Genomic DNA, 18467 nt, shown 5'->3' on the forward strand with positions numbered 1-18467 from the left:
CAGCTGTGTGTGCTGTGCAATGGGGTTGCTCCATGAATGTGGATGGGAAAAATCCAAATGATATAATAATAATAATAATAATAATAATAATAATAATAATAATAATAATAATAATAATATTTGCAAATGAAAATAATAGAAGTTGCAAAGTGCTTGACACAAAATAAAATAAAATAACAATAATGTGATTAAAATACAAAGCAAGCACATAGAAACATAAATGGCAGCAACGGAATTTATAATAACAGAATAAATACCAGCTAAAAGCAGCATGAAAGAAAACTAGAGGAATGCCGTCCTCTAAAAGTATGTTTTAAGAAGTGATTTAAAAGCAGACACAGTTTGCCAGCTTGCTATCTTCAGGCAGGCTGTTCCAAAGCACCGGAGCCCCTAACAGCCAAAGCCTGATCACCTTTCCACATATTTTTCGAAATGAGGGTGGATATATACAGGCCTGCATTGGTAAGCAAATTATTTAAAAAACTAAAAAGTTTTTGGGACCAAGAGAAAAGATCCAATAATTCTAAAAAAATTAGTAAAAAAAATAATTCTCATCATTTTTTTCATGGCAGAATGATGAATGAACCTTTATTTTGACATCCAAAAAGCTGTGGTAGATACAGCCATTAGGGGGACTAGATAATCAATTCAGCATGCTTCCGCATTGCTAGAAATCTTCACGTGACCAGGTAAGTGTCATGGTGAGGTAATACCTATGGTGTCCACCAGAGGGCTGGTGCTCATTGGCTTCACCTGGTTGTCATTATTGGCAGAGGAGTTTTCCCCCTCCTACAGAGTATTTAAGGCCAGTGCTGGCAGTCTACCAATGCTTTTGTGTTAACTGTGCGCTCTGACACAAAGCCGGTAATGCACATGGTAGACTCGGTGAGAGTTAAGAGTCCGGTACTGTGCTGGTGTGTGTTTCGTTGTCAAGAAACAAAAAAGATTAAAAAGGTAAGGAAGGCGTTCAGCTGGTGTTGTGCTGGCTGGCGCCTTCCTCAAAGGTTTTGGTTTTCTTTTTTCTTTCTTTGGACTCGTGTGAGTCAGTGGTTGGGGGACGTTGTCCCCTGGTATGTATTTTGGTTTGCGTTTTGGTCCCAAGCTGCGTCTCGAGGTTTTATTTTCGTGCCTAGCCTTTGTTCCCGGCTAGATTGTATTTTATTTTGGTCCACAGTCGTTTGGGGCACCTAAGTCAGTGGTGCGGTTCGCCCTGTTTTAAAAGGGTTGATTTGTTTTCTTATAGCCGTTTTTTGGCTTTTCTCTTTCCTTCTATTGTTCAGTTACTGTTGTGTATATCCCATTCCCGTTGTTCCCTGGGGTCTAGTGACGAAAACGTTCGCGTGTTCATTTTAGATGGTTTTATCCTCGGTTGCTTCTGGCTCTCCGCCCAGCCCCAACCTAACAGTAAGTGTGCCAAAACACACCACATTGTGCCCTGAATTAAAAGTGCCCCCCTAAGATCTGCGACTGACCCACATGCAGACATAAAGCAAACCTTTCTTGATCATGGCATAGTTTTCATTGTATTTCATTGTATATGGATACAACTTTCAGGCCACACCTTTTCCCGTTTCTTGCATTTCTCTGTCTTTCAGGGCTTTAAGGCATATTAAATTCATTAATTCATTCTTTCATTATCCTAACCTGCTTATCCTGAACATGGTCGTAGGGGGGCTGGAGCCTATCCCAGCATACATTGTGTGAAAGGCAGGAATACACCCTGGACAGGTCGGCAGGGCATACAAACCATTCACTCACACACTCATACCTATGGGCAATTTAGACTCTCCAATCAGCCTAACCTGCATGTCTTTGGACTGTGGGAGGAAACCGGAGTACCCAGAGGAAACTCACGCAAACACAGGGAGAACATGCAAACTCCACACAAGCCGATGGGGATTCAAACCCAGGACCTTCTTGCTGTGAGGCGGCAGTGCTACCCACTGCACCATCCGTGCCGCCTCACATTAAATGATTGGTGAGATTTTCTCAAGTATACATTGTATTATGTATATATGTCTATCATGTGTTTTAATAGAGACAGTTTCAGAGGCATAGGTAATCCAAGATTAAAATTTAATCAAAAAAGTGGGATCAATGAATGAAATTCAATCAATCAAATTTAATTTGTATAGCACTTTTCAAACAATTGCTGCTCAATGTGCTTTACAAAAGATGAGAGAAAAAATGTAAGCAATGACAGCAAATGGAAATATAAAGGAAATAAAAAATAAAAAGCAATTGCACAGTATCCCAAAATTTTACCTAGGAGTCATGAATACCAATAATAATACCTAAGGGACTAGATCAACAACAATAACATTCTAAAAATGAAACGAGTAAATCATTATATATAAACGTAGACTAAGAAATTACTTTAGACTTGGAAATTACAATTTGTAATAAAAACATAACAATTCAAATAAGAAACAGACAGCTTGTGTGATTAAGTAAAGGGTATGTTTTTCAACAGATGCTGCTTCTCTTGCATCCACGATTAATCTTGCGATTATTCTGGAGTTTTGCTCCATGGTGGCTAAATGCTGCCAAATTCCATCCATCACAACCGTACATTTGCAAGGTGGTTTCCAGCCTTTTCGCACACTGCTGCTGCTGCTGTGGTGATTATCTTTGCTGCTGTAGCTGGATTTGCAACAACTGCAACTGTTACTCCTGCACCGATTACTGCAGTCACTGCCCCAGCCGCAAACCCTTTAATATATTTATTTCTTGTTTCCCTTTTTTCAGCTGTCTTCCTCCTCTCCTCCTCCTCTTTCATCTTTCTCTCAGCCTCCTCGTACATCTCATTGGTGTAGTGTTTTCCTCCGTTCTTCATCACCATCTTCTCTATTTTCTGCATCAGCTTGGGGACCTGAGTGAGGTTCTGTTTATCTTTATTTTTGAAAGCATGATATCTGCCGCCACAGTAATCAATGAGGTCCTGAATTTCCTTGGATGGGCTCAGAAACTCATCCAGTGTTTTATTCTCTATCTGATCAGCACCAGTGAACAGCACCAATGTGTACCGTGAGGCGTCTTCCCCGAAGTGCTCCTGGATCCACCGCACAGCAGACTTCTCGTCTTGTGTGAATCTGCCCAACCTGACCACCAGCAGAAACGCATGGGGTCCTGGGACTGAGCGAAGAATACACTTATCAAATTCATCTTTAACTTTCTCTTCATCCATGGATGTGCTGAAAAGCCCTGGGGTGTCAATCACAGAAACGTTTCTTCCATCAATCTCTGCACTCTGACATGTTGACGCCATGGTTACAGGCTCAGGGGACGCATCCTCCTCAAAAGCTTTCCTCCCCAGGATGGTGTTCCCTGATGCGCTCTTCCCTGCTCCACTCTTACCAACCAGCACTATCCTTAGGGGAAACTCTGGTAAAAGGAAAAACAAGGCAGAACATGATTTTAATAATGTGAAAGTGTTTTGATGAGTGGCATCTGTCTTAGGTTCGATAATAAATTCTTAATACTATAATACTGTATATAAACACTCACTGAGCACTTTATTATAAACACTACTCTACGACTGGGTAGGGCCTCCCCCCTGCTCTCAAAACAGCCTCAATTCTTTGTGGCATGGATTCCACAAGATGTTGAAACCGTTCCTTTGAGATTCTGTTCCATGTTGACATGATTGTATCAGCTTGTCAGAATTTGTCAGCTGCTTTGTGACATGGTGCATTATCCTGCTAGAAGTAGCCATCAGAAGATGGGTACATTGTGGTCATGAAGGGATGCACATGGTCAGCAACAATACTGAAATAGGCTGTGGCATTCAAGCAATGATGAATTGGTATGGACAGGCCCAAAGTGTGCCAAGAAAACATTCCCCACACCATAACAGTGCAACAGTGCACGTCCACCACCAGCCTGGACTGTATTCCTAATGAAGTGCCCAGTGAATGTATATACACCAATCAGCCACAACATTAAAACCACATGCTTAAACCAGTTTTTTTCATGATAAAAAATGCTTTAAGATAGAGGTGATCATGGTTAGCATCTGTTATGATAGAGGTGATCATGAACACCAGTATGTACAAAGATATTTCAATCACAAAATAATGCACCCCCCCCCCCGCTCCCACTCCAAATAAGGTTACAAGATTTCCATTAAAAAAAAATTAAATTAAACTTTTCAATGCAATTCACTTATGATTATCTGGTTACATAAACTCACATATCATATAATGAAATATGAAGTGTTTCTAGAAAGTTAATACAGTTTAAAGCATTTTTAATCATGAAAAAGTGGTTTAAGCAGGTGGTTTTAATGTTGTGGCTGATCGGTGTATATGTACACTCAGTGAACAGTTTATTCGGGAGATTGATACACCAGCTTGTTAATGCACATATTTCATCAGCCAATCATGTGGCAGCTATGAAATGCAGGCAAGGTCAAGAGGTTCAGCTGTGTTTCAGACCAAATGTCAGAATGGGGAAGAAATGTGATCTAAGTGACTTTGGCCGTGGAATGATTGTTGGTGCCAGACAGGGTGGTTTGAGTATCTCAGATGTTGCTGATCTCCTGGGAATTTCACGCTCACATCGTCTCTAGAGTTTGCAGAGGATGGTGCAAAAAACAAAAAAATACAGTGAACAACAATTCTGCAGACACAAATGGGCAGACTCGTCAAAGCTGACTGGAAGGCGACAGTAACGTAAATAACCACACATTACATCAGTGGTATGCAGAAGAGCATCTCTGAACACACAAGGCATCATAACTCTCAGTGGATAGGCTACAGCAGTACAAGTCTAATAAATACCTAATAAATTGCTCGGTGAGTGTATATTGTCCTCAAAACATGATTTACCATAAAGCGCAATGTAGATGCGCACCTACATTTTATGAAAGGGTGGGCGTTATCACAAAGATTATTTCAGGAAGCTGCCGTGTTTCAGCACTATCAGAAGAAACGCGGTATTTGTGAGGAAAAAACCTTCTGTAGTCGCCGCAGCTTTCTTTGCTCTTGCAATTTTGTGAAATGCGGCTTGATAAGAAATTGTGATCTGTGAGTGAAAAAGAGTGAAACGAGCTTATGTCTTATAATATGTCCTGTCAAAATGGTGGTTTTTCCTCTGTACTCACCACATTTGTATTTCAAATCAAACAACAATGCTGTTAAGAGCATTACTGTTAGTCTGTTTTAACCCTTGTGCGGCGGACATATTTCTGTTACTCAGGACCTTTTCGCGGGTCTGGTGGACCCATACCATTATTGGGGTCTTAAAACAATACAGTCATAACAATTTATGTAAAAATACTTCACAGATGTTGACCTTATTTTAATTACAAGCAATATAGACCATAACATAGAGCATATATGGTTAATATGTGCCATTTACGCCTGCTAAATCATTCATAATTCACTAGTATTCGTTTTTTGTGATGAAATGTGATTTTGGTCAAACAAATCAATAATAATCAAAACTGGGAGGAATAAATCATGTTTTTCTTCAATAAATATAAAGGAGAGAAGGCTGTCTTCAATATTGGTGTTTATTGATTTAAATAAAATTTAAATTAGGATACAGAACACAAATTTAACAATGAACACATGCCCACAATAAGGTGGAAAACAGCAAAGCTTTCTGGGGCCCAGCCACAAGGAGGGGGCAAATGCAGTCCAGTCATAAAAAACTGGAGGGCCCTTTCAGTGGACTTTAGTTCAGAGACCCAATCATTACTCAAACGGCCCTGATTGAACACAATATCTACACACCACACGAGGGGCACAGTCTGACAGTGTGGATCTAAATCTAAATCTAATAATCTAAAGGAGAAAGTACACACGCACGCAGGCAAGCATGCATGCATGCATGCACGCACGCACACACACACACACACACACACACACAATAGTCCAAGATAGGAGGAAGACCAGGTAAAGGTACACAGCAAACCTTATACTTATAAAACATATAAACCTCATACTTATAGCCTTCGGGTCGAGTGGACCCGAATAGCTGTATGTAATGTAAATGTGTAGGGGGGTGCACAGTGTGTACTCAATGAAAATGAGTTCATTTACATGTTCTTCACAGAAAATGAGCCAAGGGTTATGAGTCAAAGGTTGAAAAAAATATTTCTTGTATCATTTTTTTTGTGTAAACATTGAAAACGGGTCCCACAGACCCGAACCTCTTTAGAGGGTTAATAAAACGAAGCTGCCAAGCGATTCGAAAACACCATTATGTCTCGGCCTCAGTCCTTGGATCCAGCGCTTGCCACACTATTTTGTCTGCATGTATTTCATGTTTGTTTGTTTTTTTAAACCTTTTGAAATGCCAGTCAAGGAGTCATGTCCCCCGGGGAAGTTCAAGAGTGAGTGTAAGAACAAGAGCTAGATAAAAAAAAAAAAAAAAAAAAAAAAAGATTTAGAAAATACTCACTTGTGTCAGTTGTTGCTCCTGCCATTTCGATGCTTCCTCTTTGCCTTTTCTGTCGTTATACAGAAAGATAATCACATGAAACTCTCCAGAGCTTTCTCTGCCTAGAGAAAATGAAAGTGGTACGATAACTAAGGCCGTAGGTTTGGTGTTGTCATTAGGAGGGGCAGTTCCGTGAAGTTGGCAAATGTTGCTGGAGACTTCAGGTTCGCATTTATCAAAATAAAAGTTAGGTGAATAAAATTATTTATGAACTGTAATTTAGTCAATTTTCATTGTTATAATTTCTGGAGTGTTACAGAATTTCTTTGAATTGCTGTTTATTTCTTTATAAAAGTCCAGTTAATGGGATGATATTACAGAACAAGGACAAGAACAAAAACACTTCCTTCTTCAAAAGAACATTTCCTCCTTGAATTACATTGTTGTTTCATTTATTACTGGGAGTGTGCTGCAGTTATATTGCCTCTTAGATTCATGATGTCTCTTGATTATTTGTGTGGGCTTTCCTGAATTCTTATAAATATTCTTTAAACAATCCAGATATGGGTGGTATCGGCCTTAAAAACCAGATTGATGTAGTTCTTGTGAAAACAATTGAGGAGGTGCCGCAGTAGGGCACACAGCAGCCACAGGGCTGACGGAGGTGTGTGGCCTTACAGGTGGACCAGGCGGCTGCTGGGCTGCTTGCTCTGGGGCTAAAGAGGGGGGACCGGCTCGGGATGTGGGGGCCGAACATCTACGAGTGGATCCTGGTCCTGTTCACCACAGCCAAGGCCGGCATCCTACTGGTGAGCCCTGTCCACTGCACTTACACTCCACCCACTTCACAGATACACTCACAAATAATGGCTGTGTCTCAAATAGTCCACTAGTTCCCTGTGTAGTGGACTAAGTAGGGTGCCCTTCATGTTCTAGAATAGTTTCTTTGGTAGGCTGTTATTTCAGTGTTGATGTTGGTAGTTGCTCTCAATTACCAACAGTGATTGTGACATTGTGTTTTATATCTATATATTTTTTCCCTTAAACAATTTAATACCAAAGAATGCAGTGAAAAATAAGAATTAAGGCAGCAGTTTAAGTAAAAGGCAAATTATAAACACACACGAAAAAAGGCACATGGAAGATGATGAGGTTTGGTGCCATCATAAAAAGAGATCAAAATGGTACTGAAAACTAATGTAGTGATAAAAATAAAGAAACCATAGGAAGTAGGCAGGGCTAAAACAATATCTTTAAACAACTGTGTTTTAAAACATGGTTAAAATGGTGTCGGACTTTGCACTTCTGATGGACTCCAGGAAGGCATTGTGTAACTTAAGAGGCTGTCTTGATAAGCCAGGCCACCTTAGTGCTTCACTCCACTGGACCATGCCCACTGAATGGGCAATTCTAGCCCCGCCCACTACACTGGGGCCCACTCACACAGAGTATACCTCCTCCTTTTTTTTTTTGTGGATGGTAGATCAGCCTCTATTTTTGACAGCTTTGGTATAGTCACTACTTGGCCCAAAAAGCTTAATAACTGTGACCATAACTGCATTTATGTTAAGTTTCTGTCCTGTAAGCCATAGCTGGCCTTGGCTTGTGAGAAAGTTAATAATTTTCTCACCTGAAGCCCCATCACATACACCAGTCTTACAATACCCTTTCTTTTCAAGGACTTTCCCCCCTGAGGAAACTTATAGTTATCCCACAGGGGGATATCCGGTGAGTTGTCACTTAAAACTAACCAGGGTTTGAAATATTTCTGTAATTTCACAGGAGAAATGAAATCAAGGGGTTTTGCGTCATTTTCTTTCCGGGTTTCCTATTGTTCCAGATACATTTCCTAAATATGTTGACTTTGACTTCTTTAAATAGATGTCTGGTGTCTGGAACTTCTGGGGCCATCTTTCGGCCTGTTGACACCCCTCTATCTGTGAAGACCACTTCTCAGATTGTGTCCTGTCTGAAGAGCAGTCTGCTTAAAGTGTATCTGGGAGAAAGCTTTGCTGTGTACAGTATAAAAAAGGAAGAAAATGTTGGGGTACATATGCACGTACACTCAGTGAGCAATATTAACTATTAGACTTTTTTAAAACTTATTGATCTGCTGCTGTAGCCTATCCACTTAAGAGGTTTGACACGTGTGTTCAGAGCTGCTCTTCTGCATACCACTGTTGTAATGTGTGCTTATTTGCATTACTCTCACCTTCCTGTCAGCTTTGCCCAGTCTGGCCCTTCTCCTCTGACCTCTCTCATTAACAAGGCATTTTCTCCCATAGAACTGCTGCTCAGTGGATGTTTTTTGTTTTTCACATCATTTGCAAACTCTAGAGACTGTTGTGTGTGAAAATCCCAGGAGATCAGCAGTTTCTGAGATATTCAACCACCCTGTCTGGCACCAACAATCATTCCACGGTCAAAGTCTCTTAGATCACATTTCTTCCATTACATTACATTAGATAAATGACATTTTGAAGATGCTCTTATCCAGAGCAATGTAGAGACCAGAGACTAAGCAGGAGACAATCCTCCCCTGGAGCAATGCAGGGTTAAGGGCCTTGCTCAAGAGCCCAACGGCTGTGCGGATCTTATTGTGGCTACACCGGGGATCGAACCACCGGCCGTGCGTGTCCCAGTCATGTACCTTGACCACTATGCTACAGGCCACCCCTATTTCCCCATTCTAACATTTGGTCTGAAAAACAACTGAACCTCTTCACCATGTCTGCATGGTTTTATGCATTTAGTTGCTGCCAAATGATTGGTTGAATACATCTTTGCATTAACAAGCTGGTGTACAGGTGTACCTAATAAAGTGCTCAGTGAGTGTATATGAAGCACACGCCCCACTGGCATTTATACGCTATTTATGCGCATGTTTAGTAAACACATAGTTCAAATGAGAAAAAGCATCCTAACTTTCAGAACAATTTCTATTATATTACACTCCAAAATATAATAGACTTTCATTTTAGTGTTAAAGTCAGCTGTTGCACTCTCTGTTTTGAATGGCTAGATATAAAAATAAAATGGATAGCTTATGTTAACAACTATGAACAACATATCTGGATAGGTGGTTTCAGTTTGCCCCAAATGAAATTCTAATTTAAAGCACAAACTATCCTGGCTGCATGGATTGCCTTCAATCTAAATGACATAAAATGTTAACACTTAAACAGTGTGAGCAAGTTGCGCTCACCTTTCTTCTGAATAAAAGTTGTTAATAATTGCCTTCCTTCATGTTCCTTTGTTTCTCTAGTCTCCCTTCCTTTTATCTTTTGGCCTTCTTGGGGGAAAGCATTTTACTGGGGCCCCTGTACTCAGTTCCACTTTTCCCTTTCCCCCCACTACGATGCCCAAAATGTCGCTCCATTGACTATACAATTTTTATGCAAGACAAACTGCATGTCAATTTATAGATTCGTATCCTTCAATTGTCTTCCTCTGCAGGTGTCTGTGAACCCAGCCTATCAGCTTCAGGAGCTGGAGTTTGCCCTGAGGAAGGTGGGTAAAAGGTGGTGTCTGTGTCTGTGTGTGCTTCCCTGCCTGCATGTGTGCGTGTCTGCGCTTGGGCTGTTATATAAAGGGAACTGGAATTTTCCCAAAGGAAGAAGTCAAAGGTTTGCAGCATAAATCTTGGCACAGGGCTGGTTTACTGACCCCAGACTACTTCAGTACAGTGCAGCAAAAACTGACCCCATACACAGTGAACCCAGTATAGTGTAGCACACACTGATGAATCACATCAGGCTCTTGGCTGCTTCCTGATCCTGTGTCTGGTCATGTGGCTGCAGGTGCAGTGCAAAGCGATCGTGTGTCCCACAAAGTTTAAGACCCAGAACTACTGTGACATGCTGAGGCAGCTCTGCCCTGAGGTAGAGACAGCCACGCCTGGAGGCCTCAAGAGTGCCAGGTATGTGCCCTGCTGCACTGACCTGGAGCATTAAAACACTGATGCAGTACATTGACAGACAAATATAATTTGTCAGTCGGTCAGTCTTCAAGTTTGTATAGGGCCCTTTACAAAGGGGTTATCACACAGCAGCTCACAGCTCACATTTTCCAAATTTGAGCCAGTTTAGGAAAATCTGGAAATGAACACGTGATATGGACACTGATATACTGATGCGGACACTGGCACAATGTTCCCGAGACATGAATTGCCTTGGCACAGAGTGGCTCTGAGACATGTTTATGCTCTCTCTCTTTCTCTCTTGTTTTCTCTCTCTCTCTCACACACGCACACACACACACACACACACACACACACACACACTCTCTCTCACGTGCATCTCCAGACTGCCAGACCTGCGCATGGTGATTGTGACAGACAGCCGGCAAACTGGAATGTTCCACATGGACGATGTGATGCAGGCGGCAGACAGCCACCATCGGCAGGAACTGGATAGTCTGCAGAAGAAACTATCCTTCGATGACCCCATTAACATCCTGTTCACATCGGTAAGTATCAGTCATACATGAATGTGCATGTTAATGATTTCCATGCTGCCTTTCAGTCTGTATCCACGGGTATACTCTCTCGACCAGGGGCCTCAGACTCCACTCCTGAGGATCCATAGTGGCTCCAGGTTTTTCAGGTTTGGTTTCAGGAAGCAGACTATTAGAAATAAGGCTCTAACTAGTCATCAATGTTGGAAAACATGGCAGCCAAGTCCAGTGCAGTCAACCACTCCCTGAAGTATCTGACCTTGTTGTTGGTCAATCTACAACCCTATCGAGCCCCTAATCCATTCAAATTTACTTCTTTGATCAGTACCTCTGTGTTATATACTCTACCCCATCCCTCAGCCCCAGACAAGATCTAATCACCCCCCTCCCCACTTCCTGTGATGTGTTTTCATTCATGGCAATGGCCATTTGGTCCCTCAGTTGTTGGTTCTTGTTGATCTGTACTTGGGGAACAGACCCACTAGTTCCTCTACTATATTACATAATCTATTTGAAAGAAAGACGTAGCTGCATTTATTTTTCTACTGACAATCATATGGAGGAATACATTTAACTCTTTCAAATTTCCACATTCAGTTAAGCACTTAAATGTTGCTATACAGGAAACCAGTATGCTGTGATTTCAGCCTGATGTCCCTGGTAGAGAGACAACATTAATGGCGTTTTTGGCAGACGCTCTTATCCAAAGCGACGTACATTTGATTAGACAAAGCAGGACACAATCCTCCCCTGGAGCAATGCAGGATTAAGGGGCTTGCTCAAGGGCACAACAGCTGTGCGGATAGAGGCTACACCGGGGATCAAACCTCCGACCTTGCAGGTCCAGGCATGTACCTTAACCACTATGCTACAGGCCCCCCTACATCACTTCTCAGTATGTCTTTCTGTCTATCTGTCTGTCTGTCTGAGTGCAGGGCACCACAGGGAGTCCAAAAGGTACTACTCTTTCCCACCACAACCTCGTCAATAATGCCTACTTCATAGGGATGCGTATCGGCTATGCCTGGAGGGTAAGTAGAGATGCACACAAGCACACATACATCACACATTTCAGGCAAGTAGGATCTGGTCATAATTTAGGGTGTCCCCAGAAAACCTCTATATGCCATATATGTGCTAACTTATTATACAATGCCAATTATGGACAATTATTCAAAAGAATACATATTTGAGTCTTCAAACTTGTTGATTGGTTAGTCTGACAGTAAACTTTAGGAAGTCAAACCTAGCTGTATATTAGGCTTGAGATTAATTTGTTTATTAACTATAAGCAATAAATGACTGCTTGGAACCAAATAGAAATTGCACATGCACTAAAGATGTACATTTTATTTTAAGCCTGGTCTTGAAAACCCCCAATGTCTTGATGGAATCCATTAGGCCATTGACAATGAATCTGGTTGCCTCTGCCACAAAGCTGAAACTTGGCTGTAGGTGGACTTTCCAACACAAAGACCCAAAGCATACCTCAAAAATCACACAGAAATGGTTATGTGACAATCAAATGTCAATCCAATCCAATCACAAATCCTGTGGGCCGAACTGAAGAGGGCAGTTGATATGCTCAAATCTACAAATGTGCAAAGATCTGCATAGAGGAATGGCATAAAGGAAAATGCCTCCAAATGTGTTCGTTAAACTTATCAAGCATTACAGGAAAAGACTCCATGCTGTTACCATTGCCAGAGGTAGATGCCCTAGGTACAAAACCATGGGTGCCAATAATTCCAAACCTTCATTTTGGTGATTATTTATTTTATTTTATTTTTATTTTGGTTGGTTCCATTGAAACATTAATACAGTGCATAATAGTATTTAGACAGTGACACATTTTTTGTTTTTGCTCTATACTCCAGCAAACAAACAGTTGAAGTAAAACAATCACTATGTGATTAGTGCAAAGTGCTTTAAGCTATATATATTTTGGAATGGCAGCCTTTTTTATACATAGACTCAAAAGTAATTGGACAAAAATTGATCAAGGTCTCCCATCTTTAAGGACATACCAACTCCTTAAATGTTCCATCTAGGAGCTAGAAGTAGAAGCAAGAAAACCACATCCTTGCGGATAAATTCAGGAAAGTCTGATGTATAAATGATCGACCTGTGGATCCCTATTTGTCGCACTTCTGTAACTGACGTGGCTTCGAACAGATTTTGAAGGAGCAAGGTCATTCCATTTGCCTAATGAGCATTTTCTCTATTTCCCTGTCTTTTCTTATGAGCCCAATGTTTCTGTATACTTCAGTATTCATCCTGCTGATGCCATATAAACTGTATAAAATATATGAAAAGGACAGCACTGAGAGTAATAAAGCTGAATATTGTAATGTGTGTGCTAAGGTTAGCCAAATTTCAAGAGGAGGTTAACTGCATTAACAATAACAACGTAGAACTGTTGTTTAAGAATATAAATATTGCTGATGCCTTAAATGGCTACTTTGTTGAGAGTTTTACCAGGGAGGAGGTTACGATTAGACCGGAAGGAATACTCAATCCTCAGAATGTCTCAGCCGATATCAAGTTAGGGAATAAAGAAGTACTAGATAAATGACATAAACTTAAGAAAAATAAGGCAGCAGGCCCTGATGGCATATTCCCAAGGGTACTCAAGGAGTTAAATGTGATTATATTGAAACCAATGGCAAGTATTAGACAGTCTTTAGAAACTGGATAAATATCGGAGGACTGGAAACAAGGTAATATAATATCAATGTATAAGAAAGGGGGCCTTACTGATCTAGGAAACTACAGGCCTGTTCGTCTAATTTGCATCATATGTAAAATACTGGAATCTATCATTAGGGACAAACTGGAATTATTTCTTGAAAATAATAACATTCTAAGGGTTAGCCAGCATGGTTTTCGAAAGGGTAGGTCATGCCTGACAAACCTTTTGGCATTCTTTGAGGAAGCCAAGTGTTTTGATGATATTGTAAATCTAGATTTCCAAAAAACATTTGTTAAGGTACCGCATGAAAAAGCTTAGCAGAGGCAGAAATACTGGGGGTTTTGATGACCAGGCTTGATACAGTGCTAGATACGATTCATCATTTAGGCAAACTAACCAGGAGGTACAGGGATAGGAAAAGGCGAGCATTGCTGGGCTAAATGGCCTGTTACATTACCTTATGTTATCGGTCCATAACACCTTTTCTTCATGTACATTTCTGGCATCTGTAACTGTGCTAACAAATATTCTATTCTTGAGGCTTGCCAGGGGTTTGAACCCTCTGAGATTATGCTGGCATAGTCTTTCCTTGATGGTTATCTATGCCTACGTACTGGAGAATGATTGTGATCTGTTGTGCAGTTACAAATAGATTTTTCTTCACCATTTGAAGGATTCTTCTGTAATTCATTGCTCTTTCTCATTTGTTCCTTTTGATATAAAAAAAAACTAGGTATCCTAGACTTCTATACATGTATAAAAACTCCATGAGTAGATGCACTTGGTTGATGTGAATGGCTTAGCTTGAGGGTAATAGGCATCTGTGATTTTGGGGTATCAGCCACAGGTGCGTGCTTGTGTACCCGTACCCCTGTATCACTGCTTCGGCTCGGTGGCAGGAGCACTAAACATGGCCCAGCATGGCATCACCCTCGTTTTCCCCTCAACTGCTTATGACGGCCGAGCCAACCTGGAGGCCATCCAGAAAGAGAGGTACCTCCTCCCACCTGTCACTCACACTGCTACCATGCCCACCTCTCACCCTTCACACATGTAGGAGTAGCCTGCTGACAAAAATTGAATTAATTTTGAGCCATCTTGGATTTGGATAGGCAGACGGGACCAGTTACTCTTCGGTCTGCAGTGTGCATTCCAACTCCCCAGTCCACACCCTTCTTCCCAATCCTTTACCCTTTTACCCTAATGTCTCTGAAACATACATCTAAAGCAGGGGAGCCCACATTCTTACACCCCACTGTATGTCACTCTCGATAAGAGAATTTGCCAAATGGCAATGTCATTTCATGTAATGTATTGTAAAGGTGAAAGTCAGGAAAGTCATTATGTGACTGAGAAAACAAAACTTTACTGAGACAAAGGCCAAAAAATGGGCTTACAAAAAAACTGTGTGGCTGAGACCGGGAACACACGGAATAGGAGAGAGAGCCAAGATGCGAAGTGGAAAAGCTTAAAAGCTACGTGAGACGCAAGCCAGCTTATAAACTATGCAAGTCGGGCTATTTTCTTTACATTTGTTATTTTTGTTTGTTATTTCAGCCAAAATCCTGTGAGGCTCCTGTTGCTCTAGATAAACAGTGGTGAAAACCAATGTTTTTCGTATCTCCCTATGTTCAGCTCTTCTGTCCTCCCAGGGGTGTGTCTAATGTATAAAATAATTCAAATCTAAATGGGTGAGGTCAGAAATGGATTGATTTGGAATGCCCCCGCAATTGATAAAGCAATATCTCCACATTACTTTTATTTAGCAGATGCTTTTATGCTTTTATTTAGCAGATGCTTTTATCCAAAGCGACGTACAATAATGTGTGTCTTATCTCTGCTCAGGTGCACCATTTTCTATGGCACGCCCACCATGTACATCGACATGCTGGGGCAACCAGAACTGAACAAGTATGACCTGTCCTCTCTAGAAGCAGGTAGGTGAAAGGGGTCAGGATGGAAACCTGTTGTGATGATGATAATGATGTGTGTGAGGGTAATTGTGTGTGGGGGCAACTGCTTGTATGTTAATCTGCAGGATTAATAGGTGGCTCTCCCTGTCTACCTGAGGTCATGAAAAAGGTCATGACTACCATGAATATGAAGGAGGTGGTGGTGAGTCTCACTCACACACACACAGGCCCTGTCAAAATGTACATTTGGACAGCAATATGACTTGAGAAAGAGCTGAACATGTGGTCTCCCTGTCTGCACCCCTCCTTGCTGCTGATGGCTTTCCTATGGGGAAGATCGGGTACAGCACCACAGAGAACAGCCCTCTCACATTTTTGGGGTACCCACTGGACAACCTGAAGAAAAAGACAAAGACTGTAGGTTGTATCATGAACCATACTGAGGTGAGGTATCCAATTCTGCCAATGTTCATCTATACCTTTTTCATTGCACTTTTGTCAGCTACAGCTGTTTTTGTGTGTTCCCACATCTGTTTCACGACCATTGTTTGTCTGCTTATACCATTCACTCTGATATGTACCTACACTTGCATGTGCATCTTGCATGAGAAACATTTTCAGTCATTCGGCCTGGCCAGATTTGCTGGTGATGAAAATGGTCAGGTTCTGTGTTTTTCTATATGTTTTTTGTCTAATTTCCTAGCATTTATAAGGTTTTGGGAGACAGTGGGCAATGGTGGTGATAGATAGATAGATCATAGCATTTATATAGCACTTTTCTAGATACTCTACTCTAGCACTGTGATGGTTGGGGTGGCGATGGTGAAAATGAAGGTGATGATCATGATGGTGGTGATCACAATGATGGTCTGAAGTGAATGTGTTTTTCAGGCGAAGGTGGTGGACCCCAGTACTGGGCAGATTATGCCCCTGGGGACATCAGGAGAGCTGATGATCCGGGGATATTGTGTGATGCAGGAGTATTGGAACGATCCTGACAAAACACTGGAGTGCATCTCCAAGGACCGCTGGTACAAGACTGGGTGAGTTACTATGTTCACACAAACATAGTAAAGACGAAAAAAGGAGTCAGAAAAGATTAAAGCCAGCCATTGTGCAAATATTACCAAAAAAGATTTGCTTTCAGTTCATATTGTTATAAGCAGTAGTTATTATAATTTAAATTATGAAAATCTATTTACCTGTTGGTGGTCACATGACCACTCTGTTAAAACGTCTCCCCTCACATACAGTGACATCGCAAGGCTAGACAAGTATGGATACTGCCGAATCGAGGGCAGGATCAAAGACATGATCATCCGAGGAGGAGAAAACATCTATCCTGCTGAAATCGAGCAGTTCCTTCACACCTACCCCAAAGTGCATGATGTGCAGGTAAGTCATGGGATAGAGGGTGGGGATTGGTGTGTTGGTAAACTGCAGCTCTGTCACCCCCCAGAATGGGTGGAGCTAAAGTAAGGACTAAGATTTTGTTGTAGGAAGGAAACACATTTATTTGACTGTGACCAGAATATTGCCTGAATATTGAATATAGTACAAGCAGGAAAGGTACTATTGAAGCATGAGTCACCCTGAGATAACTGCATATGCTTTGGTGCTGAGCACTGGACTTGTATCTTGGAACCAAGTTTTACATCTATGCCAGTAGGTTACAAGTTTGTGAGGCTGTCCATAGCCATGACCTGATATTTTCTTTCCAGTTGTACAACCTGTTGCATTTATGCCTGCCTCACTTCACTCTTCACACTGGAGTTATTGAGTGGAATGGCAACTTACACTGACATGCTATCAGTCACTGACTGGCAGGAACCAATCAAAGAAAATGCTTTTCTCCCTGTGTGTGCCCTACAGATGGTTGGGGTGCGGGATGAGAGGATGGGGGAGGAGTTATGCGCCTGCATTAAGCTGAAGGAGGGACAGGACTGCACTGCTGAGGAAATCAAAGCCTACTGCAAGGGCCAGGTCAGAGACACACCCAGTCCAGAGATACCTGAACAGGGTCACCCGAGACAAATGTATATTTTCCAACTCACCTGCACCTGTACGAATACATCTGCACATGTTATAACATGTCTGTTATAACACACCTCTAACTGCTATTACACACCTGTACCTGTTCTGACATGCTCTGATACACCTGTGATAATATTTATTTTACTTAAGTTATTTAACTGACACTTTTATCCAAAGTAACTTATCCCCCCTGGAGCAATGCTGGGTTGGGGGCCTTGCTCAAGGGCCCTACAGCTGTGCGGATCTTATCGTGGCTACTACAGGGCTTGAACCACCAACTTTCCGTGTCCCAGTCATGTGCCTTAGCACTCAGTCATGTGCCTTGTACTAAGGCATCAGTACCTGCACAAAGAGGCCTAATGAATCTGTGAATACTTCTTGTCTCTTCCTGCAGATCGCTCATTTCAAAATCCCACGCTATGTGACATTTGTGCAGGACTACCCGCTCACTATCAGTGGAAAGGTAAGGACTGACTTCTCAGGGCATGAACATCAAGGAGACTCCTGGAAATTAGCATTATGTCCTTAACTGTGACAATCACAAAATATCTATTTTTTAATCAATGCAAAAAAAACATTTTAAAAATTTGCTTGCAACCGCATGACGCCCACCAACTGTTCTCTGTTCTCCTCCTCAGGTCCAGAAGCACAAGCTGCGTGCAGAGATGGAGAAGAGCCTGGGAGTATGATGGGCCAGTTTGAGTGTGTGGCTGTGTCTCAAGCAGAAGGCACCATTTTCAGTATTTTCACAATTTTGCACACTTGTCCTTCGTAGGCGTGTCCCAAACTGAAATCATCAAAAAAAAATCCTTCTTAGGTGCCTTATTCTGGTTATATTTGAAGGCAGCATCGATGAGTATTCTTCAAGAAATTGGATGTCCCATAGGTCTTTGCCATAAGCTCAGGTTTCTTACTTCAGTTAAACATGTTTCACAATTATTAGCACCTCTGATTTTATACTTTGTGCAACCTGCACCTGGCAAAGA

General features: G+C 41.6%; 2 protein-coding genes across 2 annotated transcripts; one reads left to right on the forward strand and one right to left on the reverse strand.

The window, feature by feature from the left end:
• Positions 1-2102: 2102 nt before the first annotated feature.
• On the reverse strand, positions 2103-6544 carry LOC133114249 (GTPase IMAP family member 9-like). Its single transcript, XM_061223470.1, has 2 exons — positions 6409-6544; positions 2103-3384 (listed from the first exon to the last, which is right to left on the reverse strand). The coding sequence occupies exons 1-2, from the start codon at positions 6431-6433 to the stop codon at positions 2561-2563; spliced, it is 849 nt and encodes a 282-aa protein (XP_061079454.1). The 5' UTR covers positions 6434-6544; the 3' UTR covers positions 2103-2560.
• LOC133114096 (medium-chain acyl-CoA ligase ACSF2, mitochondrial-like) lies at positions 6519-18456 on the forward strand. The gene is made up of 15 exons (XM_061223287.1): positions 6519-6527; positions 7068-7196; positions 9844-9897; positions 10188-10306; positions 10692-10854; positions 11778-11873; positions 14376-14527; positions 15380-15471; positions 15573-15649; positions 15784-15891; positions 16339-16490; positions 16701-16842; positions 17320-17430; positions 17876-17944; positions 18120-18456. Exons 1-15 carry the CDS (start codon positions 6519-6521, stop codon positions 18168-18170), a joined length of 1524 nt encoding a protein of 507 aa, XP_061079271.1. The 3' UTR covers positions 18171-18456.
• The last annotated feature ends 11 nt before the right edge of the window (positions 18457-18467 follow it).

The sequence above is a fragment of the Conger conger genome, chromosome 16 (assembly GCF_963514075.1).
Source record: "Conger conger chromosome 16, fConCon1.1, whole genome shotgun sequence".
NCBI lineage: Eukaryota > Metazoa > Chordata > Actinopteri > Anguilliformes > Congridae > Conger > Conger conger.